This window comes from Pogona vitticeps, chromosome 3 (assembly GCF_051106095.1).
Source record: "Pogona vitticeps strain Pit_001003342236 chromosome 3, PviZW2.1, whole genome shotgun sequence".
Taxonomy (NCBI): domain Eukaryota; kingdom Metazoa; phylum Chordata; class Lepidosauria; order Squamata; family Agamidae; genus Pogona; species Pogona vitticeps.
This window is the reverse complement of record NC_135785.1, coordinates 205,850,368-205,877,639: the sequence shown is the minus strand read 5'-3', so window position 1 is coordinate 205,877,639 and position 27,272 is coordinate 205,850,368. Positions and strand designations below refer to the sequence as shown.

General features: G+C 40.3%; 1 protein-coding gene across 2 annotated transcripts; it reads right to left on the bottom strand.

Annotated features, from left to right (window-relative positions):
* Positions 1 to 45: 45 nt before the first annotated feature.
* On the bottom strand, positions 46 to 26,185 carry CCT8 (chaperonin containing TCP1 subunit 8). Of its 2 annotated transcripts, XM_020796220.3 has the most exons (16): positions 26,031 to 26,185; positions 22,283 to 22,373; positions 19,072 to 19,151; positions 18,450 to 18,599; positions 16,864 to 17,044; positions 15,568 to 15,629; positions 14,112 to 14,249; positions 11,009 to 11,187; positions 10,129 to 10,195; positions 9,960 to 10,047; positions 9,746 to 9,861; positions 9,393 to 9,464; positions 8,416 to 8,580; positions 3,232 to 3,351; positions 1,871 to 1,969; positions 46 to 245 (listed from the first exon to the last, which is right to left on the bottom strand). In XM_020796220.3, exons 1-15 carry the CDS (start codon positions 26,088 to 26,090, stop codon positions 1,877 to 1,879), a joined length of 1,662 nt encoding a protein of 553 aa, XP_020651879.3. In that variant the 5' UTR covers positions 26,091 to 26,185; the 3' UTR covers positions 46 to 245; positions 1,871 to 1,876. The 2 variants fall into 2 exon arrangements, with proteins under 2 accessions (XP_020651879.3, XP_020651880.1); XM_020796221.3 differs by lacking the exon at positions 1,871 to 1,969 and having other exon boundaries at positions 26,031 to 26,184.
* Between the last annotated feature and the right edge of the window lie 1,087 nt (positions 26,186 to 27,272).

Below are 27,272 nucleotides of genomic sequence, written 5' to 3'. Positions count from 1 at the left end.
TTAAAGTGTGCAAGAACCTCCTCAGCTTGAAACAGTGCAATCTGCTGAATAGTTGAAATTGCTTTATTGAAATAGGACAGGACAAGCATCTAGTAAAGATTAGTCTCATAATTTAAAGTAACACATTAGAAGATACACAGACCACACAAGAACTACACTGAATCATTTCAATCACTTTGGTCACCATCCACATCCTTCTTCCCTGTGGGTGGTTTGGGGCCACCAGCTGGTTTTGCCATAATTATCTGCAAGAGACAGAAATTAGACTTGTACCTATCGGTATGTATCATATACTTAAGGTGCGACAACAAATTTATGCATAATTTGATTTTATAGTCCTCCCCTACATACTGTCAGCAACAGTATTACAAACAGCTAAGTAGTTAATAATCTATTTCATTGTTATAGATGTTAGTTACATGGTGGACTAGCAACACTTTAAGAAGGTGTTTTATAAAACAATCAGCAATCATAACAGAACTATTTGTTTAAAGCAGAGCAGACCAACCCTTTGCTATTATTCTATACATACAGTGTATTAACATATTAACTATAACACTAAAGAAAGGTGCATTTCAAAACATGCTTTCTTGCAACAAAAATCAATGTCTTCATGAAACAGGAAATTTTTAGCTTCTCTTCACATGCCATTTCATTTTCATACAAAAACTTAAATGGCCAGCTATGGTCAATTTTGCTTTCATCCAATAATTCCAATACATTCCAAAAATTGTTGCAATGTTGCATATAATTCAATGTTTCTGGATACAGCCACAAATTCTCTGCAGAGGTTTCTGTACAAAAATCACACGAGTTTCCCTGAAAAGGCAGTGACTTATCCTATGCATTTAGCTATCCAGAGATACACTGTCAGCATTACTATCCTCAAGATACACTGGTGCCTCGCTTAGCAATTGCTTCGTTTAACTATGTATTCGCTTAGCGGTAGCTTTTTTTGAGGAATTTTCCGCATCATTTCACGATGTTCTCTATGGACGATTTTCACTTAACGATGTCCGTTTTTGCTCATTTTAAAGTGTCTTAAAATGTTTGAAACCTGTTTTAAATGCTTGGAATCGTTAAGTGCACCTTGTGAAACAGTTGCAAACTTAATTTGACTTTGTTCTGAGTCTTCGTTAATTTTTGGTGAATTCCCCCCCCATTGGAATGCATTGAACGGACAGTTCACTGCATTCCAATGGGGGGAAAAATTCACCAAAAATTAACGAAGACTCAGAACAAAGCCAAATTAAGTTTGCAAAGGTTTCACAAGGTGCACTAACAATTCCAAGCATTTAAAACAGGTTTCAAACATGTTAAGACACTTTTAAATGAGCGAAAACGGACATCGCAAAGCCATTGGAATGCATTGAGTAGGCTTCAATGCATTCCAATGGGGGAAACATTGTTTCACTTAGCGATGTTTCCTATGGCGATTTTCGCTTAAGGACGGTAATCCGTTCCCATTGGAACGGATTAACCGGTTTTCAATGCATTCCTATGGGAAATGGTGTTTCGCTTAGCGATGTTTTCCCATAGCAATGTGGTTTTTTTAGCCAATTAACATCATTAAGCAAAGCACCACTGTATATGGATGATAACAGTCAGGTCAAAAATCTGAAGGCTTGACCATTTGCCTTATGATACTGTAAGTGGAATCTTGCATACTGTACAAATAAACAATATTTATCCTACACTGTGGATTGATACAATGTTCTTACATACTTAGCATCTCAAACAAGTTGTTAGTAGTAACAGCACACATATGTGATTTCGATGGGAAAAAACCACCCATCAGCTTCAGGCAGTGTAAACGCATTCATGCATAGTGTCTTTTCTCAACAGTGAGAGACATGACACCAAATCTTACTCCACTCTATTGTTCAGGGTCATCTTTCCAGTCATCCTTGTCCCAGTGTCCTGCTGCTTTAGGGGCTTTTGGACCGCCCGCTGCTTTTGCCATAATAATCTACAGAAATTTCACATCAAATACAGATTTCTACCAGATTTCACTTAACATCCCTCCATATGAACATGAGTTTCAATAATGCTTCTCTATGTGTACTTCTGATCATTAAACCTAATAACTGTCACCGGTACTTAACTTTGGCCCTCTAGATGTTCAATTGCAACACCCATAAATTCTCAGTACTGGCTATACAGCAAAGGCTGATGAATGCTGTAATCCACGGTACCTGGGATTGTACCAACCCTAATCTACATACTGATAAGACATCTGAAGTGGGCTAGTTGATGAGTGTGATTCTCCTTTTTTCAATGCAAACGTTCCCTCTAATTTTTAGCCCTCCTGAGTGGGACTCTCCCCCCCCCCGTTTCTGTCACAACTGGAACCAAAGGGGCTGAAAAAAATTGCTGTGGGTGCCCGGAGGATGAAGAGCCCTGTGCAGAAGCAGACAGAGTCACGCAGGGGCACAGCTTAGAAGGAACCTTGTTCAATACACAAAACAATAAAACTCTTAAATAATCTGAGCCAGAGATACCATTTTTCCATGTATAAGATGATACCTTTGTATAAAATCTTTAGACTAAAAATTAAGCATTATCTTACTTCCTATACATGGAAGTAAGCTGAGGAGAACAAAAACAAGTGGAGGGGGAAAGGGATGAAAGTGATCCTGCCATGCTTTGATCCCTGCTTTCCCCCTCCAACTGCTAAACCCTGCAGGGCTTTTCAAAAGGAAGGGGGAAGCAGGGATCAAAGTGCGGCAGGATCGTTTTGATCATTGCTTTCCCCACCACTTCCTAAGCCCCACAGAACTTAGCAAGTGCAGGGAGAAAGCAGTGATCAAAGGGCTGCAAGATCACTTTGATTGCTGCTTTCCCTGCCATTTCCGAAGCCCCATGGGACTTAGCAAAAGAAGGGGGAAAGCAGGATCAAAGGGCTGCAACATCACTTCCATTGCTGCTTTCCCCCTCCTTTTGCCAAGTCTCATGGGGCTTAGGAAGTGGCAAGGAAAGCAGCGATCAAATTTTCAAATTTGGGGTTAGAAAAGTGGGGGTTGTCTTATACACGGAAAAATGTGGTATTTATGATGATTAGATATACCTTAAGGTGACAAGAGATTCCTTGTCAATACTGGTATGACATTAAGTACAAAGCAGAACCTCTAATCATAACAGTGCTATGATGCATGTATTGGTGTTACAATAAACCTCTTATTTTCATAGCAAATCAATCATTATGAAACAAGAGTTATAATGCCAACTTACCTGATCAACTCGGAGTACAGTTACTGCAGCATTAGTAGCCAGTTTGATTCCCCAGTGTTTTCCAAGGTATGTGTCCAGTACACCAGCTTCCAACATGTCTTTTACAGCTGCAGCTTCAGCCTGTCAAAACCATTGCTGAAGTTTTAGGGCTAAAATATGTCTTGGCCCTTGCAGGGTTGCCACTGAAATTTTATTTTTCATTTCCCTGACTTTCCCTGATCAACATTTGTCAATTTCCCTGACCACCATTCAAATATAACCACAAGTTTTTTAAAAAAATGAATAGGTCATGTTGCATTAATTCAACTATTAATGAAATGCTCCACTCTGCAACTACACAAGTCTCAACTTCAAAAATATCTGTCAAAGACATTTAATATCAGCTTCTTTCAACATTAACTGCAGCAACATCTATTTTGCATTTGCACCAAAAATTACACTAAGATACAAACTTCAAGTAAACTCTGAATGCTAACAAATGAGATAACATTTTTGTTATTGTTTTAAAAGTACCTAAAATTATATAAACATTCTATCTAAAATGGTTTTTCTGAAGCCACGCTACAAAACTTATAATAACCTGTTATGTCCACTTTATGTAAGAAAGTAACACAAAAGTGAATGAATAACTTTGGCTTAGTAATGGACAAGTGACTTACTGATTAGAATCCTTGTAGTTACATCAGCATAACACTAATGATGTAAACTGCAGTAGCAATCACCACTAGTTAAAAAGCCAACACTTCTCTCTCTCATTATACACCAGTCATACTTAAGTTACATGCCAAAATACTGTGATTCTCCTTTGTTCAAAACAAAAACCTAAACAACTCTTGAACAACAAACTGAGCCAGAGAAATGTTCATTATAAAAATGAAAAGCTGGCATTATATTTATGTAACTTAATAGAAAGAGAGGTTACTTACCTGCAACCATGGTTCTTCTAATGGTCCTCTGTGAATACACACAATTGGGTTGTTCTGTATCTGCGCAGGACCACTCGGAAGAAACTGATAACTAATCAGATAACTGATTAGTGGGACGTCCCCCCATGGAGTGCATGCTTCACCCACCCAAAGTCCCCTGTTCCTGAAAGAGTCTGCCGCTGTCAAAGATCTATTTAAAAAGACAATGTGACGGACAGAGGGGTGGATGGGTGAGATGTGTGGATTCACAGAGGACCACTAGAACCGTGGTTACAGGTAGGTAACCTCTTTCGTCTTCGTGGTCTCTGTGAATGCACAGAATTGGGTGACTGGCAAGCTCACTTACCAGATAGTGGGACATCACAGTAGAAGAGAAGTCGAAACAGCTCTGCCAAAAGCAGCATCATTTTTCACCAGATATCAAGATGGTAATGACTCACAAAGGTCAATGGATTAGACCATGTACCTCCATGGCAGATGTGAGGAAGCTGAACTCCATGGTGAAGTGCAGTAGAGGTGGACAGTGCTCTAGTAGAGTGGGCCTTCAGATGTTCAGGCGGTGTTTTGCCTGTCATTTCATATGCCAGTGAGATAGTTTGAATAATCAATCAAGATAGTTTGAGGTAAAGCTGGAGCACCATTATGAGAGCCATGGAAACACAGAAAAAGTCGTGATTTTCTAAATGATTTACCGTATTTTTCGCTCCATACGATGCACCTCTCCATAAGACGCACCTCATTTTTAGGTGAGGAAAACAGGAAAAATATTTTGGCAATTTCAGCCCGCTGGGCCCATGGGGATGGGGGGGAGCCTCGGAAGGGTCCGGGAATGCCTTCCAGGACCCTTTGGAGGCACCCCTGCCCCCCCTGCGGGGCTAGCGGGGGCAAAATTGCCAGGACCCTTTCCAAACCTCAGAAGGAACTATGTCTTCAGAGAAAGTAGTTTAAAATTTGCAACAGCCATTGGTTCAAAGGGCGGTTAAGTAAGTACACTGAGGACAAATTGCAAGGACCACTGTGGAAGAGGATACTGACGTGATGGGCGAATATTGTGGAGTCCCTTGAGGAATGTTTTCAAAGTTGGGTTGGAAAAAAGTTAAGTGGAATTGGAATGAAGTGGCTGGTGTGCCACAATAGTAGAGATATAATGGGTAGAATGAGATAGTCCAAGATGAAAGAGATGAAGGACAAAGGTCAGTACAGTCCTCAAAGAAATAGGGACCGCAGGTAAGTTGTGGGAGTTGGCAAAGGATAGGAAAACCTTCTATTTATTCTGATATAGAAGCTTGGTCGAAGGTTTTTGAGCTCGATCAAGTATGTCTCTTATGGTAGGAGTGTTCTCCACACTGTCAGGTTCAGAGAGTCTATGTCTGGATGGTAACTTTCCCGTTATCCTGGGTGAGTAGACTGGGTATCAAGGGGAGACGGAAGACGTCTGTCAACCTCGACCTCAGGTGGGTAAACCATGGTTGTTGTGGTCACCATGGGGCAAGAAGTATGGCATTTGAGCAAAATTGACAAAAGCTAAAGGACAGTGTGTTGAATGAGTGGTATCAGAGGGAAGAGACAGAGGAATTTGTCATTCCAATCTATCATAAAGGCATTTCCGAGTGAGTTCTTGCTGGTACCGGCACGGGAGCAATATCTGTGACACTCGGCATTGGTTTCAAAGGTGAAGATATCGATGAACAGGACACCCCACCGGTGGCAGAGGAGATTGAAAACTTTGTCGTCCAATGACCACTCGTGTGTTCACATGCTGAGGTGACTGAGATGGTCTGCTAGTAGATTGTCGTCTGTGGAGATGTGTACTGCTACTGGGAAAATGTGGTGTAGCTAACACCACTCTCAGAGCTCGACAGTCAGGTATAGTAATGAGAGGGAGAGTGTGCCTCCCTGTTTGTTCACATAATAAAGGGCTGTTGTATTGTCTGTAGCTAGTTGTACAGCTTGCCATGCAATGATTGGTAAAAAGGTGAGGAAAACCTTGATGACTGCTAAAAGTTTGAGGTGGCTTATGTGTATTAACTGTTCTTGTCTTGTCCAGAGACTATGGATTCTATGATCTCGACAATATGCCCCCAGCCCAACAGGCTGGCATCGGTGGTGACTTTTGTGAGCTGAAGTGGTGGAAAAGGTCTTCCAATGAGTAGATGTGGAAGAAGCATCCACCAGATGAGCTGATGCGCAAGCTCGTAAGTTACTGTGAGAAGTTTGGACGGGAGGTCTTTCATGGGATCGAAGAGTGACAGATACCATAACTGGAGAGACCACATTTTCAGCCAAGCATGTTGGATAATGGCAGTCGTGGAAGCCATGAACCTGAGAAGGTGTTGGATTTGATATGGCAATACCGAGGCTAGACGTCGGAATCGTTGTATTGTTCTTATTAGTTTGATGATCCTCTCCTGAGGGAGAAAAGCTCTGGCTTGTAGGGAATCAAAGTACGCTCCAATGTAAGTGGCGGTCTGTGACGGTTCGAGATGGGATTTGGCAAGGTTCATCTTGAGTCCATGGTCTCAAAGAGCACTGAGAGTGAATTGGGTGGCTCTGATGGCTTTGTGATAGGAAGTGGCAACTATCAGCCAGTCGTCAATATAAGGAAATATGGTGATACCTTGAAGACGGAGATAGGCGGCGACCGGTGCCATGTATTTGGTGAAGGTCCTCAGTGCTGTAGAGAGACCAAATGGGAGGGAACAGAACTGGTATGAGACACTGTCAAATTGGAATCGGAGGAATTTGTGGTGATGGACAGAATGTGAAAGTATGTGTCTTGAAGGTCGATGACAACAAAACAATTCCTCTGTGAAAGGAAAGGGATAATAGTGTCCAGCATCAGCATTCTGAAGTGTTTAGGTTGAATGAACTTATTGATATTTTAAAAGTCAAGAATAGGGCGAAGTCCATCTTTTTTGGTACTGTAAAATATCTTGAATAAAATCCTTCATGGAGAGCAAACGAAGGGACTATGTATATAGCTTGTTTTTGGAGAAGGGAAATTTCTTGTCGAAGAGCCAATGAATGGTCTTAATGCCGCCAGGAGCTGGAGTGCGTTTAAATTCAATAAAAATAACCGTTTTGGATAACAGAAAGAACCCACTGGTCGTTAGTAATTCGACGCCAGGAGTTGAGGAAAGGATGTAGTCTAGTTTGAAAAGAAGATGAAAAGTCTATGAATATTACTTACTCTTTTTTTCCCTTTTTCTTAGAAAAGTCATCAGGACAGATCAGAGTTTTCGACATGGATGTCAAGCTCGATTTCTAAGCCAACTTTGAATGGTCCTTCTGAGATTATTAAGATATTAAAATTAAGAGATTTTTCCCAGGGGTATGAACTAAGTCTTTGTAGTTGCAGTTTAAGGGTGGGTTTAGTAAGTTTTTTACACCCGGGGCAAGAGTGTGTTTGATGTTGCTCTCTGAGGCAAAAGAGGCAACGACCGTGACCATCTGTGAGCGGGATCTTATTTGTGCAAAGCACGCACCGCTTGAAAGGCCCTGGAGGGGCCACAAAAGGTAGGAAAAGGGGAGCAGTGAGAGGTAATGGGGTGGGTGGAAAGAGAAAACTGCAGGAAGAAAAAAATAGATTTGAATAATCTGAAAGGGGGAAACGTCCAACAGAAGAGATGATTGAAGAAGAAAAAGGAATGATCTCACAAAATACTCACAAAAAGCTCAATCGCTCTAACGTTCTGAAATAGGTCCAACGAAAGCAACAACTAAAAGGAACTGAGGGGACTTTGGGTGGGTGGAGCATGCGTTCCACAGTGGAAAGTCCCACTAATCAATTATCTTTAAGCTCTAGAAACCTCTGAGAGGTCCTGCACAGGCAAAGAACAACCCAATTGTATGGATTCAGAGACCACAAAGAAGAACAATGATTTTTACATTTTAAAAAACCTGCCATCTGTTTGCTCACACAAAGCAGTCACACAGTTTTTGTACATCACACCATAGGGTATTATTAGTCCAAACTGCTTACAGTGTTTTTCTGGAAAAAGGAGGAATTTTCATTAAAGACTCTTTAAAATTCAACTGTTAATAATTTCTGCAAATTATTTTAGTTTTGGTTTTCTTAGTATATGTGTACCACCATGTCAGGTTGGCTCAGTTTATTTTTTAACTGGAAAAGGGTTAATAAAACAAGACTTATCCAATAAAAAGATATAGAGATTGCCTCCGCTTAGAAAGAACAATCTAAAGTTCTACTGCCGAAGTAACTACTATAGCTTGGTATCATGCCAAGTTAAAGACTTACCTCAATATCAAACCCAACATTTTTGTTGCCTTCTTGATGTACTGCGTAGAGCTTGGAAATAAGTTCATTTCCCTTTATTCCTGAATTTTCTGCCAAAGCACGGGGAACTGCTTCAAATGCCTCAGCAAATTTCTTGATAGCATACTGATCAAGACCTGGACAAGTCTAAATAAAGATGGGGGTAGTTGTCACTGTTACACAGACATCATTTTTATTATATTAAAATCTTAAATCTACTTAAATCATTTAAGTATCAACAGAGATGGAACCAACCTGGCAGCCTTTGGGAAGGAGCTCCACTACTACAGGCTGCTACAGAGAAAGCCTGATCTTGTACAGCTACCAACCTAGCCTTTCTGGACAGTGAGGCATGCAACTGGGCTCTGATGCATATAGCAAACTATGGCAAGGCTTAAAATAAGAAGACACAGTTTTTCAGATACCCTAACCCTTAACCATTTAGGACTTGGTAGGTTGAAAATGGCACCCTGAATTGGACTAGGGAACAAACTGGAAATATTGTAGTTTGATCAAGACCATCAACATATGGTCTCTTGGGCACAAACCAGACCACATTCTGTGTTTTGCAGCAGCAGTTCTTTTCAAACACTCCTATGAGCAGCCCCACAGACAGCACCTTACAGCAGTCTGTCAAAATATAATTAAGGTATGAATCACTATGGTCAGGTCTGCCTTTCCTAGGAAGTAACGAAACGGTGGGTCAGTCAAAACTGGGCAAAGACACTGCTGGATGCAGAAGCCACATGGGTCTCCAGGGGCAGTGTTGGAGCCAAGAATATCCCCAAGCTATTAGCCTCATCTTTCAGAAGCAGCACAAGTGAAAGAGGTTGAAACCAAAGGCTATTGCATTGTTGTTGTTCAATCGTTAAGTCGTGTCCAACTCTTTGTGACCCCATCGACCAGAGCAATGTTATTGCATACCAAGGCTTAATAAAGAAAAAATATTTGCAGTTTACCTCTCCAAATGAAGTGATCTGCTTAGCCAACTCAATTTCTGTTGCTCCACCACCAGGAACAAGGCGTTTATCCTTTAAAAAAAAGTGGCACTAACTCATTTCAAAAACTTGGGCAACAGCTGTTAACTTCAACTGGAACAATTTCAGAAGAGTTTGTTTCTAAAGGATGTTAATTACACAGTGGATTTGCTGTGATGATACAATAGATACACACAGTATAGTAAGTGCAATATATGTAGTGTCATTTATCTTACCATTCTGGCAATTGCACATGATCATGTTTGCACTTAACAATACATTTAATAAAACTCATTTTAGAGCACAATGTTTCCTATTGATATAATTTTACTCACACGTGTGAGTACTTTAAAAGTGTTGACACCATCATCAACTGCTCTTTCTACATCATCCATGAGATTGTCTGTTGAGCCACGAATTACTATTGTAGAAATGGCACCATCTTCTTTATCTATAAGATAAATATCAAGATTTGACTCTTGAAACATGATCAAATTTAAGATTTCTGTTAATAAAAATTTAACAGACTAAAATAATAAAAATGTATACCATGTTTAAACACAACCACTTGTGTTTCCCCAACTTCTGATAAGTATACACTGTCACAATGACCCAATTCTTCCAGGTTGGGTGGGGTCTAGAAAGGAAAAGGAACAGAATTATGCCTGTGTCAAAAAGTGCATTTTTATTAAAAGAATCTTTGTTATTACTTACATACCAGTCTAGGAAGGGCTGTAGCACCAACTGTTTTACACAGTCTTCTGAGATCCCATTTAGAATTCAGCCTTTAAAAATATAAAGAAAAAGCATTCAGAGGGGGAAACACTCTCCATAATCTGCTAATTCTTGAAAGCATAACAGAATTGAACTTTTAGAGATATTCATTAACACACTTAACTGGCCAATAGAGATAATATAAAAAGAATGTGTAATTCACAGAGACCACAAAGAAGAATATATATTTTTGCTAAAGAACAGAAGTGGTGTCTTCCTGGTTTAAATCAAAACAAACTTTGCAATAATTCCAATGATTAGCAAGCAACAGATAGAATGCACTGTTGATGGATCACCACATGTCTCATAGACCTGTTCACCACAAGTAGGAGGATTCTAGTTAAAGGACTGAGTACAATGTCTTTCCTGCACCTTGTCCTGATCTGTAAACAGCAACCTGTAGATAAATATCTGTGACATTCCTGAAGAAAAGGAGAACTACTGGCAAATGGATACATCTCAAGGTACTATAGTATGTTACACAAGTATACACCAGTACCACATTTCCCCCATATAGTGCATCTCAAATACCTTAAAATCTAAACTCTATCTGTTAACTGTTACAAATATATATTGGACTTAGCAAACAAAAACTCAATTACCACTGGAAAATCTGCCTTATAATTATGAACAAAATTTGCACCACACTGTCTGGGGAAGGGATCAATGAGTAAACAACACAGGAGAATGAATAAACACTCCTGTGCCATGTTCCTGTCTCTCTAATTTCAGCATACATTATCACTTGATTTTGACACAGTCTCACTCTGACACTGTGTCTAATTTACACTCATTCATATAACTAAGAGCTTTATAAACCTTACCTGATTATCATAAGATTGTATTTGTTAGCATAATGAAGGGCCATGTCTGCCACTTTACCACCTGTAACTAGAACATTTGCACCAGCATCAGCAATGGCCTTGACTTGTAACTCCATTAGGTTTTCCTCTCCTTTGCTAAAATCCATCAGTTCTTCAGCATTCTTGATCAGAACAGTTCCCTGCAAACATACGTTTTTCGTATCACTCACAAAACTTTCTTTTAAAGAAAAAAAGCAGGATAAAAATATTTTAAATAAATACATATACCAAATTTCTGCCATTTAAAAAAATGAAGCTAATTATCCTGTTTTTGATCCAGCTGCAACATATGCAAGATGAAGAGTGAAAGAACAGAATATTCCAGAAGTGACAAGTGCCACAGCAGACAAAATCATGATTCAAATAACACACATCCAAAATATCTAATCTGTTAACAGCAGCTCCCTTTGACCTCAGACTCAACCAATTTCTGGAGGACCAACTGAGTGGATTTTGCATTATTCCCCTTACCTTCCATCTCCTCAAAATAGGGGGAGGGGTGACTGGCAACCTTCCATAGCTTATAATGTAACCCCCCTAGAAGTAAACAGTCTAATTTGAAAAGACTTCAGATGTACCAAAATATCTTCTCCAACCCATCTTGCAAAGATATCCAAAGCTTCACTACAGACTACTTCCTTGTATATTGGAAAACTGAAATTAGCAATATGCACTAGTGCTAATTCTACTATATCCAAAATTTCTGTGGCACTAGATAAAAGTACGATAGAAATCTACCCTTTATCACTGCCTAGAGAAACTTGACCATAAATATACATACATATACAGTGGTGCCTCGCTTAACGAGTGCACCGTATAGCGATGTTTCCGTATAGCGATCCCTTTTTCGGGATCGCTATACGGAAACATCCCCGATCGTCGCAATGGGGAAAACCCGCATTGCGAAGATCGGGTATTGCGGCGGCCATTTTGGAGCCGCCGAACAGCTGATCGGCGGTTCCAAAATGGCCGCCGGAAGCCCGGAAATGGCTGCCGGCAGCCGTTTTCGCGCCCTGCCCTCGCTTAGCGAAGGCGCGAAAATGGCTGCCGGCAATTGGAATCCTCGCTGAACGGGTAAGTAACAAAGGTATTGGAACGCATTAAACGAAGTTTAATGTGTTTCAATACATTTCCCCTACCCGTTTAGCGACGATTTCGCATAGCGAGGGTTAATCCGGAACGGATTAACCTCGCTATGCGGGGCACCGCTGTACATATAAACTTTATTGTTTCTGGCCATAGACCTTTACAACGTACTGACTACTATAGCATATAAAATCCGATTAAAACAGGTAATAACCTTAAAACAATTAAAACCAATAAAACTAAGAAAACCAATAAAGCCAGGTGTAAGAATATTGTCATAGCACAGAACGTCAATCCACTGTATTCAGCATTTATGTGGCATTATGATCCCTCACTAATCGAAGCCTCAGATTCTTAGCTGCTAGTGCGAATTCTGCTACAGCATATGTAATGTTCAATTGTGTATCAGCAAGCAATCTTACTACTGTTTCAGTGGTGGTGCAGTTAAAATACATCTGAATGATGGGTGACAGAAATCTTTCCCTAGGATTTTTGTAGCGAGGGCAGAACAGTAGATAGTGAGTTAGATCCTCAATCTGGTTGCAGCCAAAGACACATTTTCGTTCCTCAACTGGGATTCCTTTATACCTCCCTTCCAGATATGTTGAGGCCATCTGTCCAAATCTAAGTTCTGTAAATGCTCTGCGAATCTGGGGAAAAGTCAATAACTCAAAGTAATTTGGTTTTGCATGATTCACCTGAAGTTGGGGATACCAGGTAGAGAAACGGGACCCAACAATAGCCGCCCTATCCTGACTAGTGTCAAGATCGAAGATCCAGTTCCTGAGGTCGCGAGAGCTTAAACTAAGGAACTTTTCCATCGGAAGGTTATGGACCTATAATTTTTGGTGACATTGTTGTGCCCATCCACCAGACTTTAGTTGTTCTAGCCAGCAGCACTTTGTCAGGGAGGAGTCCTCCAAATTGTTCAGTCTATGCCAATATCTAACTAAGATAGGCCAGATCGATTCTAGCTGCAATTGAGGGTAGGCCTAGCTGAGCTCTGAGGTGAGCCGAGGGGGTTCCTGGGGGGAGCCCCAGTATCCACCTCATGAATTTGTTCTGCAGGATTTCTAATTTGGGCTTGACTGTCTCTCCCCAAAGTTCTGTCCCGTAGAGCATTTGTGCTAGAATTTTGACAACGAACACCTTGAGGGCAGGATTTACCAGCTGGCCTCCTCTGCTGTAGAAAAATCTTTTTAATTGCCCTAATGATCTGGTGCTCAGTAAGATGGTGGCATTTAAATGCTGTCTCCAGGAGAGTTTCTCACAGAATTGAAGGCCCAAGTATTTAAATGAGTGTACCTGCTCGATAGCATGCCCATCCACTGACCAGTTATACTTAGGTGCTCTCTTCCTAAAGACCATGATTTTTGTTTTGGTGTAGTTGATTGTTAGCCGTTCCTCTTTACAGAGCTGCCCAAATTTGGACAGCATTCTTTTGAGACCAATTTTATTCAAAGATAGTAAGACCAGGTCATCAGCATAGAGCAGTATTGAGATCTTCCTACAGCCAATGGTTGGAGGGAAGAACGTGGGGGAAGCCATTTGAGGGATAAGGCTGTTTATATAAAAGTTGAAGAGAAAAGGTGCTAAAATACAACCTTGTTTCACCCCTCGGCTAATGGGAATCTCTTGTGATAGAGCTCCCTGTAAGCCTATAAATATAAATATATAAATATAAACTCTCAAAAAAAATTTAGCCACTCATCTCTCTGCCTCAGAGCATATGATATAGTGTACATAACTAGTGATTTACAAAAAAAGAGTAAAATTAAGAATGGATGGCACAGTTTTTCTATTTAACGGTTTACTCCTCTTCAATTTTATTTTTTCTGTCAATTCTTATTAGACTGTACACAGGCTAGAGAACAAGATTGTTTCACTGATCTAGAAACTACTCTAGGATATTCCTAGGATGTAAAGGATTTAAATAAGAAATAACAATAATAATTTCCAGAATATTCTAATAGCTTACCTTAGTTTCTGTTATCATGCCATCAAAAGGACAAGAATATACAGCTATTTTAGCATTCTTAACAGAAGTCACATCACCCTCTGTTTCTTTTTTAAAAACCATGCCATGCAATACTGTAGAGGCACAAATACCAGAACCCTGAAAAGAATACAGTAAAACCACATTTAATTTCTGCCCGTTTATATAGATTTATCATTTCTGGACTCTACATGCACTTCCTAAGCAATACAGAGTCTAAAAGCATTTTCTTTCTATTGGCAGCACTTACTGTATTTTTCGCTCCATAAGACGCACCAAATTTTTAGAACAAGAAAACAGGAAAAAATAACCTGTTTTCTTCTCCTAAAAATTGCTGAGCCTTATGGAGAGGTCCATCTTATGGAACACACCCTATGACCCTTTGGAGGCTCACCCTGCCCCCCAGGGGTCAGAGGGGGTGAAATCGCCAGCTTCTGGGACTCTTCTGAAGCTTCCCAAGCCTCAAAAGAGTCCCAGAAATTGGCAATTTCGCCGGCACTGGCCCCGTGCAGGGGTGGGAGGAGCGTCGCAAGGGTCCCGGAAGGCTCACTCGGACCCTTGCGACGCTCCACCCACCCCCCACGGGGCCAGGGGGAGTGAAATTGCCAGTTTCTGGGAGTCTTCTGAGGCTTCTAAAGCCTCAAAAGACTCCCAGAAACTGGAGATTTCGTCGACACTGGTCCCATGCGGGGGTGGGAGGAGCGTCGCAAGGGTCCGAGTGAGCCTTCCAGGACCCTTGCAACGCTCCCCCACCTGGAAGCTGGCGATTTCGCCCGCGCTGGCCCCGTGGGAGGAGCGTCGCAAAGGTCCTGGAAGGCTCACCTGGACCCTTGCGACACTCCCCCCCCCACGGGGCCATCGGGGACGAAATTGCTGCCTTTGCTGCATGACGCACGGACTTTCACCCCCACATTTTGGGGGGGGGAGTGCGTCTTATGGAGCAAAAATACAGTAGTTTTTCTTTCTCTATATATTCCTTGTTTTACATATTAAGTTACTTAATCGGTTATCTTTGATGGTTTTTTCCCTTTGAGGAAAATTTTGAAAATGTAACCGTCTGCTGAATTTTTGTGGAAACTCACATACAACCTGGTGAGTTCCACAACCCACTAGGGATTTTAAGGCAGGTCTTCTGAGTCCTAATCTGACACTTTATCCACTTCATCACACTGGCTCTTCCCCTCTATCTGAATACCACCAAGATCCAAATGTTTTATAAACTAAATTAAATACTAATATTTGATAGCTTAAGTGTTGGGTTTTTCTTACACATATTGATGCTTAAAACTCCTACCTTAGTTGCACTAAGCCCTCTTAAATATAATAGGCAAGAAGTAAGTTCTAATGAATAAAACACAATTAACCTTACACTTCTGAATATGGGCAACTTTAGGATCTACACAGATACTACTGAAAAGGAATACAAGCAATGACTTACTAAGATCTTGCACACTCTAATATTGTCAACATTGAAGTGGCCCGATTCAGGATAAATTGACACTGTAAGATAATGAAATACAGAAGTGTATGATTTTAGAAAAGGCTACCACAATATAAAACTCCAATATTTCAAATTATTAATTTAGCTACTTCAATTAATGGTATATTAAACAATGTTTGTTTAGATGTTGTTGCCAACATCTGGCAGCCAAGGCACTCTAGGCAGTTTACAACAACTTGACAAAACAATAAAATAACAGAATAAAACAACATCAATAAATTAAAGAGCGCAAAACAAAATACCATAAAATACAGTGGAAACAATACAATTAAAAGCATAAAAACATGATGGTGTGTTGAATGTTATATTATTGGAGGCATTGTTGCATCAGGCTGTTTTTGTTCAGGAAAAGCCTGTCTAAATAGTTAGGTTTTTAATAGGGTTTTAAAAGTGCCCAGTGAAGGGGCCAGGTGAACTTCAGGTGGGAGAGTATTCCACAGTTGTGGGGCTACTGCCGAGAAGGCCCAATTTCTGGTAGCTGTTTTGCAGGTCTCTCTCGGGGTCAAACTTTCAGCAGCCCTGCCTGTAATGATCATATTTATCCAGTAAAAATACTGTATGGTGGTGCCTCGCTTAACGAGTGCACCGTTTAACGATGAATCCGCATAGCGACATCGCAAAAGCGATCACATTGCGATGTTTAGATAGGGCTAAAATCGCATTGCGACGATCGGTAAGCGTTTCACTTACTGATCTTCGCATTGCGGTTTTTCTTAACAGCTGTTCGGCGGTTCCAAAATGGCCGCCGGACACCCAAAATGGCAGCCGCAACCATTTTCGCGCCCTGCCCTCTCTTACCGAGGGCGTGAAAATGGCAGCGCTATGGAGGAACATCGCAGAACGGTGAGTTTAGGGCCCCATAGAAACGCATTAAACTAAGTTTAATGTGTTTCTATGGGGTTTTCTGTTCCGTTTAGCGATATTTTTACCCAGCGACGATTAATCCAGAACGGATTAACTTCGCTTTGTGGGGCACCACTGTATTATCCTATATGTTGAAAGATACTTTTATCCATTGTTGCGGATCTAACAGTGCAGGGACACAAGTGCCTGTAAGTGAAATGCAAAACTTGACAGTAAGAAATACAGTCAAGAGGATATCAGCGAGTAGTTTTAACCTGGACTTCAATTACAAAACTAAGTGGGATGTATGCTCATATGAAAATAAAATATTGCATGTGTTACTAAACAAACCTTCTGTAAGTTCAGATAAAACAATACAAATGTACTCACCACATGCTTCAGCAATCAATTTAGTTAGAAAGACTTCATTGCCACGCTGTTTACTCATTATTGAAGTCTGCAGCAAAGATGCCACCTCTTCAACATCTCGAAGATTTTTTGCAGAACAGCACACTAGATCGGGTAAAATCTCTAGGGCTTTCTTGGATGCTTTTTCATAGCCTTCAATCACCTGCAATTAGACACACAAACATGTACTGTATGTATTATGATATACAGTGGTGCCTCGCTTAGCGAGTGCACCGTATAGCGATCCCTTTTTCGGGATCGCTATACGGAAACATACCGGATCTTCGCAATGGGGAAACCCCGCACTGCGAAGATCGGGTATTGCGGCGGCCATTTTGGAGCCGCCGAACAGCTGTTCGGCGGCTCCAAAATGGCCGCCGGAAGCCCGGAAATGGCTGCTGGCAGCCGTTTTCACGCCCTGCCCTCGCTTAGCGAGGGCGCGAAAATGGCTGCCGGCAAGGGGAATCCTCGCTGAACGGGTAAGTAAGCAAGGTATTGGAACGCATTAAACTAAGTTTAATGTGTTTAAATACGTTTCCCTACCCGTTTAGCGACGATTCCGCATAGCGAGGGTTAATCCGGAACGGATTAACCTCACTATGCGGGGCACCACTGTACGTTGCTGCTGCTAAGAGTTCCAGATCAGTTTGATATTTTTACCTTGCAAATAGATTTCTGTACTAGTGTGTCAAAAAAACCTGTACAAGCTATACTGGAACAAGATCAAAGTGCAATAATGTTTGAAAAGCTAAGGAGGATGAGATCTCAGCTACAGTTCTAACTATAAGTACCTTAACTCAATGGCAAAGTGCTGCAGAAATCTCATGTGGTCTCCAGCTTGCAATCACATAAGCCAGAGATCACCTCTCCTGGAAACAGTGGGGTTATATCCTGTTTGGATTACTGTAGCACACGCTATGTGGGGCTTCCTTTAGAAAGTGTTTAGAAAACTGCAGGGGTCTGAAAATGATTCAGCCAGAATGTTAACTGGGGCTGGCTACTAGGATCACATAAATGCTTAGAGCTCCACCAGCCATCTTCCTTTATAAACCTGCCTGGGTGTTAAAATCCTCAAGGGATGCCTTCGTCTCGGTCCCACAAACCTCACACGTGCATTCAATGAGGACACGAGAGGGTCTTCTCTGTCACTTCTCCCAAGCTATAGAACAACCTGCCACAAGAGGCCACAACTTTGAAGTCCTTTGACAACCAGACTTTTCTCTTCAGGCAGCCTTTGTCTCAGTAATTCATTGCCTGAGAAGTGGTCTGATGGTGTTTGGGTTTTTTTTCCCTTCCAGTTTTTATATTGTTTCATATTATATGCTGCCTTCAATCCTCTTACAAAAAGCAGAGTAGAAATATTTTAAATAAATAGGCAATAATAAAAGTGAACATCCTCCTTAAGCAACTGGCGGTTTCAACAACCATTTGTGCCAAACGTCCCTTTGCATAACTGGAAAAGAGTAACAGAAATCTGGCTACTGGGCCTCACATCTGAGACATAGACGTATGAGGTTATTCATAGGCATATTGTCCTAGAATACTATCTTGAGTGAAAGAAAAATCACCTCTGAAACAGAAAGTCCCATTCTTAGAAGCTCCTCGGCATGTTCCAGAAGGGCTCCAGCAAAGACAAGAACAAAATTTGTTCCATCACCAACTTCTTGCTCTTGCATATGAGAAGCCATGACAATCATTTTTGCAGCAGGATGTTGAACCTATGCAAAATGTTGCATGAAGAAAAACTATTAAGAATAGCAGTAAATAGCAAACATTAGCATGTTCTACTACATATTCCACTTTTAAATAAATATAAGCTATTAATATGTTGCTAATAAATGTTTGAAAGATACTGGGCTAGATCTAAATATCAATTACCACCAATATTCAACAGATTTGTATTAGTGTTTTCATATTTCAGTACCCGTCATTATCACCACATATTCCTTATATATATTCTAGCTCAATTCAGTTGCAGACACACAACTGTCTGAACTTCAAACCACTATGCAGTCCTATTTTTTATCTCGCCTGCCCAAAACAGTGCACTTCACATCCTTCTCACGGGAAAATGTAAGACACAAAAGACTGGTAATGCACAGTAAACAAAGTGTTTCAGGAAATCATTCTCATGAACAATTCAGCATGTATCAAACAGATTTCCGGGGGGAGGGGGAGGCAAAAACTTACCTCTAGTTCCCTTAAGATGGTAGCCGCATCATTTGTAACAAAAAGCTTCTCCAAGTGATTGATAACCATTTTGTTCATTCCTAAAATAAGTAAAATAAAAAACATCAAAGTCCATTATGCATATTCATGCAGTATTTACATTTTCGTACACTAATTCAATTAATCCAAGTTATCAAAGCTGAGATTTTCACAGTGAAAATAGTATAAAATGAACAAAGTTCAGAAGAAGACTTATCTGATTGTTATTCTGCAAATCTATGTACAAACAATGAACACATTGATGTTTAAGTACATAAAAGAATATGTATGCCATTTAACGTTATTGTTTTAGTTAAATAAAAAAAATTTAAGGAGACATCACTTCTGCCGGGACGGGATACACAGTTGAGTCTTCGTCTCCTCGTGCTGCTGAATGTAAATAAGTTGCTAAATGCCTTTTCCCTTCTTGAAATGTGAGTAAATCTGCTTAAATTCTTTGTGAAAAGGTCAAGAAGATAGAAGTGCGTTTTAAACTGTAAAAGCCTGGCTGCTTATCTGGGGAATGCACTTTCGCTTTCGCTTAGAAGAACACCAGTGAAAGTTGAACAGCAAATGAGGTGTAAAAAACTACTTTTGTTTTCTGTGCTATGAATCTTTTTGCTTTGCTTACGAGAAAAAAATAGAGATAAGAGTTCTAAAAGTTGGACATGAAAGCCATCAGAGAAAAAAACATCAGATCATAGTCTCAAACACTTAAGATGAATAGAGGTGGAATCCCCCACTCCTAAAGAAGTTTCTAAAGAGATTCGGGAAGCTGCTGGAAAGGAGGAGTTAGAGGCTACCTCTCTGAGCAGTCTTACTGAAGCCAGCATGGGGAAAAATACTGCGGAATTAACAACTTGTGTGAAAGATCTGGCTAAAGATATACCATGCCAGATTGATAGAAAATTGGAACAGATTCTTTCCAAAATAGACTCTTTAGTGAAGGAATGTCAACAGATGGGAAAGGATATAAAAGCACTCCTGGGAGAAGTACAGGGGATGAGAGCAAGCATAGTAAAAACGGAGGACAGAGTAAAGCAAATGGAAGATCTATCAAAACAGAATGAAGGGAAAACAAAGACACACCAACAGAAGATAGATGATTTGCAAAAGAAAGTGATTTATCTGGAAGATAGGTCAAGATGCAACAACATCAAAATAATGAATTTGAAGCTGCAAAAAGGAGCTGACCTTAAGCAGGAAGTGGTGACCTGGATAAATTCTATTATGAACTCCCAGCATGTGGCTGAAGAGGATATAGAGAATTCATTTTGTTGGGAACCCCAGAAATAAGAGGCCAAGACCTATAATATTGAAAATTTTCAACTATGCTAAAAAGGAGTAATTTCTCAATGTCACTAAAAAAACGGAACTATTATTTTATAGGTCAACCCCAATACAGATTTATCAAGATTTAAGCAACGAATCAATACAGTGGAGAAAAACGCTGAAACCCATTACATCAATTCTAATCAAGAATGGCTGGAGATACAACTGGGGTCACCCAGTCTTTTTTGATCTTTTAGTTTGAGCAACCCTAGCTTGTTAAGTTTTTATTAAGATAAAATGAAACAAATCCTTCAGAATAAGAATATATCATGGTTGAATTATATGCAATTAGAAAGATGGACTAGTGAGTGGATAAAGAAATATAATAAAGGTAGAGAATATACTACGTATGAACAATTTCTATTATCATATGAAGATATTCAGATGACTGATTGCAGTGAATAAAATTTATAGATTCCTGCTTGATCTAGAAGAAGAGACTGAGAAAGAAGGATTGAAGTCAGTGTGGGAACAAGACTTAGGAAAAAGAATAAATGATGAAGAATGGAGGAAAATGTGGAAAACCAGGGTTTTACAATTTATGTTGGTGAGAATAAGAGAAAAAAATTTCAAATTGGGTTTAAGATGGTATTTGACACCGACAAAACTGAATAAAATTAACATTAGTTATCTGAATGTCTGTTGGAAATGTGAGAAGGAAATTGGTACATACTTTCATATGTGGTGGGAATGCAAAAAAGTACAAAGATTTTGGAAACTAATCATTAAAGAACTAAATGACATATGTGAAAAAGATATAGAATTTAATCCTGAGATAGCTCTGTTATCAATATTTGAGAATGTGGAATATGATAAGATGACTAGAGAATTGATTACCAATTTATTAACAGCAACCAGATTAATAACAGCTAGGAATTGGAAATTCCATTCTGAATTTTGAATGGAAGAATGGTATAATGAAATATGGAACATTGCTATAAATGATAAGTTAACTTGTAACTTAAAAGTTAAGAAATGAGAGAGGAAAAAGAATAATTTCTATGATATATGGGGCAGATTTCTTGAATATGTGCTAACAAAAGGAAAAGGGAAAGCTCCAAATCAAGAATCAATGCAGTTCTGGAGAAGAGGACAATAGAGAAAGAAGAATAAAGATAGAGGAAGAAGAGGATTATTGCAAGAGGTCCCAACTATGGTGGTGGGAAACACAGGTGATTTGTACTTTGGTTTATGCATTTTATGTTTATGTTGTAGTTTAAGAAAAATAAATAAATAAATAAAGTAGTTCTCCATACATGAGTGATTAACCTTTTAAACTCAAATCTGTTCTGATATAGCTGTTTTACTAATCTCACAGGTTATTATTCTAAATATGAAACATTCACTTCGTTGCAAATATTAAAGATTATAACTACAAACAAGATTGTGTATTTACATTTTAAATTATGATTTAAATCGACTTGGATTTAAATCAGATCCACTCTAGATACAGCACTGTCTACCTGACACATTAACAAATATAAAATAAAGTTATTGCATGTTTTCTAGCATACACTGCAGTCACTTTTTAAAAATCAGGAAGATCAGACATACCCTGTTTCCCCTAAAATACAGTAAAACCTAACCTGAAAATAAGCCCTGGTATAATTTTTCAGGATGCTTGTAATATAAGCCCTACCCCCAAAATAAGCCCCAGTTAAGTGAAACCCTGCCCTCCACCATTGTGCAGCAACCCAAAGAAGATGACATGACTATATTTGAATAAATGTAGATGGCTGTACATGAAAAAAAACCCTCTGAAAATAAGCCCTAATGCGTTTTTGGAGCAAAAATTAATATAAGACCCTGTCTTATTTTCGGGAAAACATGGTAGTACTTATGAAAATTATAACAGTCTTACCATTTGGTCCATAGGCTGTGCGAGTTGTTTGGGCGAGCTCTTTACATGCCATAATATTTCGATACACAGCTTCCTCCAAACCAGAAAAATGCTATAGGCACAAAATTAACTGAGAATTAGAGACATTATGAAGCAACACAAAACTACATCCAAATTTCAAGCGTATTGTTTCAAAGATAAAAATTAGAAGTTACTCTCATAAGCACTTCTCTCTGTTTGGTTTAAGTACCACAAATCTGTTTGCATTTAAAGTGTCTCCATCTTTTGTTGTCGTTTAGTCGTTAAGCCGTGTCCAATTCTTCATGGCCCCATGGACCAGAGCATTGCAGGCCCTTCTGTCTTCCACTGCCTCGCAGTTTGGTCAAATTCATGTTGGTAGCTTTGATGACACTGTCCAACCATCTCATCCTCTGTCCTCCCCTCTTGCCCTCACACTTTCCCAACATCAGGGTCTTTTCCCGGGAGTCTTCTCTTCTCATGAGATGGCCAAAGTATTTGAGCCTCAGCTTCAGGATCTTCCAATGAGCACTCAGAAATTCAATTCCAGATTTGAGAAATTGAAGAAATTTTAGTTAACAGCTGATGAACAGAACTGACATTACTTTTTGCTGGGGAAGAAATTAGGTCCTCAAGCAATTTGAATTTGCTTGTAACACACACATTTTGATTTCACCTAATCTGAACTGCTTTAACATCACCAAGTTGAATGAAAAACCTTCCACAGAATGAGTTAATGGAGTATTTTCTGTTCCATATGAATCATAAGAATCAGCATTAGGACTACAATTAAAGTTTCATGTATACACATTTGATATTAGCTAAACCCACTAGTAATTAATGTTCCCTCTAAAGTGTACGCCTGCATGTGCATGACTCTGCCCCCTTCACACAGGACTTCTCTTGCACCCACAGCAATTGTTTTCAGTCCCTTTGGTTCCACTAGCACACAAGACGGGCAGAGTCCCACCCAGCAGGGCTGAAAATTAGAGGGAACATTGCTAATAATTCTAACTTCTGTTTTCAACAAGGTCAATGCACTGACAACCTTGAGCCATCCACACTCTAGTCTAATCAACCTCAATCTCACAGAGTGATTGTCAAGGTAAAACAGGGAAGATAAAACTCATGTATACCACCCAGGGCTCATTGGAAGGTTTAATGAGCAAATAACCGATAAAAACAAAATACTGGAACATTTTCGTTCCCATGTATTTTGTTCCGTTTTATTCAATTATTGATTTTACTTCTACCCTGACTTTATCCTCGCCTGCCCATCCCCCCAAAAAGGATGCTGGATGGGACAAAAAATTACCCCATTGCAAAATGCTATACATTTGTTTTCTTTCTGAGAAAAAAAAAACATTGTGTACAACAGTGGATGAAACCTTGCAACACTGCTTAACACTCTTCAGGTGGCAATGTCACAGAACGTCTAGGTTACAGGTCTAGTTCTGTGTCGATTCTTCAACAAAATGTGTGAACTAAAACAAGCAATCATAGAGAATGATAGTTAATGACTGCCATTACAGCTCAGAGTTCAAAAAGCAGAATGGATACTGGAATTTCATTCAGTTGGCTGACGATGAGCATAACTCATTTACTTTTATCCAAAATATTCAAGATTTTTACACATTCGTCCTCTAGGAAAAGTAAACTCTAAATATTTTCCCCAAAAATATATAACATAGTGCCAATGCCACTCCATATTTTAACATGCTCATAGGGATATAGTATCACACCACAGCTCTTCCAAGTGTATCATTAGATGCTGAATGTTCTGAAGGTTAGGGCTTTATAAAGTTCTCCTAGCCCTTATCTTCCCCACATTACCCTTAACAGAAATAATCAAAAGAAAGCCATGATTGAACTCAGGGGCATGTTTAGAGACATCATGCTTTTTAATTAAGAACTCACAGGATTCCAAGTGATTATCTCCAGGTTCTAACAGACACAATTGCTGCCCGACCACGCTGTGCCATATGGCACATCTTCCCTTGCTAATATCACATGTTCTATATAATGCTGTTTATAGAGAGTATCTAGAACTGGTTCAGAACCTAACAGTCGGATTGTTAACAGAAGCCATGTATAATGAATAGTAATGCCCTTACTGCATAGTTGCACTTTGCTTCAATGCTTCCCACATCTACTTCAAAGAACTGAAGATGGCCTTTATAGCTGTGGATTATGATACAGTATGCATTTTGGACTTGGACTATCAGGATGTCTTCTATATGGTCTGAGTACTGTAACCTTCTAGCCCATGCTGTGGGCTGTAGTTTTTAAGATGCTACAAAATTCTTTGTTGCTTTTGCTACAATAGATTTAAGCAGGTACTCCTTTTGAAACTCTCACAACCTGTGGTGCCCTAAATCTTCCAATTATTTAATAGCGGGACAATGCAATAATATTAGATTAGATATATAATAATTATATATTATAATATAATTATAATAGAATATGATACATTATAATATAATACAGTATAATATAATATGACATGTAGCCTAAAACGGATGAGATGCCCCAATGTCAATCGTATTTGAAAGCTCTTCCATCGATTTCGGGCTCATTTGTGACTTTTTTACTGCCTGTATCTCTTAAGAAGAAAAGAAGGAAACGTCAAAGGGAAGTCAGCAAGCCACACAAAGGCACTGCTAGCCTTGTCACCAACAGCAAGTGTGTAGACAGGACACACAGATACTGTAGATGTATTATGGTGCATTCCTGCAGAATCCTGAGATCTGTAGTTTGGTACATGCTTGGAATTCTCTGCCATGCTTGGAATTCTCTGCCACAGGGTTGCAATTCTGTAGTTCAAAGGAAAGGACTAAGGCTCTCTAACAAGGCATCCCAAGCACCCTGGGGACTGGAACAATACTTGTTCAACGCTAGGCCAAAGGACTGGATCTGAGTAGACACACTCTCAGAGGGAGCGGGGATTCCATTACACCAGAGAGACCCACCACAGGAGTCTGTGTCTCATCCACTGCTGACTGTCATACTTCAGAATCAGGACCCAGCAAGTTCTTCCTAGAAGGAAAAAGAAGCCCACTCCCCTCGCCTGAAACATGCCTCCAGGTTGGCCTACACACAAAAGCGAGTATGGCTAAGATTATTCAAGAGTAGGCAACTCCTTTGTAGACCACTAAGAAAAATCAACATACAATCCCTGAGTATTCTTGGATCAAGGCCACGAAGCTCACGTATTGTATGTCCTCTTTCTTTTTTAGTGGTCTATAAAAGAATGGCCTACTCTTGTATCTGTATTTTATACTGGCCACAGGGCTCCCTTTTATTCAATGCTAAAACTCTCCCCCTGCCTTTTCCGTGCAAGAGGTTCCCCCCGTTGCTAGGCAACGGGTGCAACCCCGGGGAGGGGGCGAGAAAGGCCCAGTCAGTCAGTCAGTCAGTAGGGAGACGCTTCAAGCAAAGCCCTGGGCGTATCCCTTTCTTCCTTTGGGGAGGGAAGGGGGCCGACGGAGCCTGTCGACCTCCTCCCCACACCCGCCGGAAAGAGGGACCCCAACCACGTTGCGCCTCCACTTTAGCAACCGCGCGGATCGGCCTCCGAGGCTCGCCTCCTGAGGAGCGCGCGGAGCCGGCGCCCTATGAAGGGAAGGGAACTGGCCGGGCCCGGCCGGGGAGGCTTCGCTTCTGGAATCTTCGACGTTCCGTCGCTAGCTTCCCCTCTCTTTCTCTCCCCCCCCCGCCCTCCCCTCGGCTCTCGAGGGCTCCCGTTCCTCACCTTCGCGCCTTCCTTCAGCATCTGGGCAAAGCCCGGGGCCTTCGGCACGTGCAACGCCATCTTCGGCTGCTTCGGGCCACGCGCGGACACACCAAAAGAACCAGGAGCCCCTGCGGAGGCAACGGCAGCGGCGCGCGCAACTGACGTGCGGGCGCAGGCGCAGCAGCAAAGGGGGGGGCAAGAGGATAGATTTGAGCATGCGTGCCTATTTTCCTTTTTCGTCCAAGCGGATGTCCAATGAATCCTCCAATTATTTAATAGCGGGACAGTGCAATGCATTAATATTAGATTAGATATATAATAATTATATATTATAACATAATTATAATATAATATATGTTATAATATAATATAATATGACATGTAGCCTAAAACAGATGAGGTGTCCCGATGTCAATGGTATTTGAAAAGTCTCCATCGATTTCGGGCTCATTTGTGACTTTTTTACTGCCTGTATCTTTTAAAAAGAAGAAAAGAAGGATTTTTTTTTATTTATTCGATTTCTATCTCGCCCATCTGGTATATACTACTCCTCGCTGCCTGACCACGTACAGGGTTTTAAAAATCTTATATACGTGGAGGGGTCTCTTTAAATTTTTTTTAAAAAATGCACTGCACTTTGCAGAGGGGTAGTTTTGCACTTCAGGTTTCTGTTTAAAGAGGAGAAACTGGCAAAATAACAAACCTTGGTAAAAGAAGTCACCAGTCCAAAGTGAAAAGACTTTACAGTACTGTACTAGTAAAAAAAGAGATTTGGACCCTCAGTGGGGCTAAGCCTAGCTGAGAAGCCCTTGGGTGATTGCTTTAGAGACCTTGATCAGGATGTACTTGTGCACTACATGTACAGCCTATGTGCTAAACTGAGATGTGAAAATTAAATAAGTGGCAATGTATTGTAGACAAGATAAATGCTTCTAACTTTTATTGTAGAGTGAATATGGGAAAGGCAATGTGGTCCTGAACATTACACAAGGGAAACAGTAGGTTATACCTTTTATTGGACCAGTAAAATTAAACAAGCTTAGACTGAAGAGATTAGGAAAAACCACTGGGCCACTCAGGTATAATCTAAACCAAATTCCTTATGAATACATAGTGGAAGTAAAGAACAGATTTAAGGAACTAGATTTGGTGGACAGAGTGCCTGAAGAACTTTGGATAGAGGCTCGTAACATTGTCCAGGAGGCAGCAACGAAAACCATCCCAAAGAAAAGGAAATGCAAGAAAGCAAAGTGGCTGTCC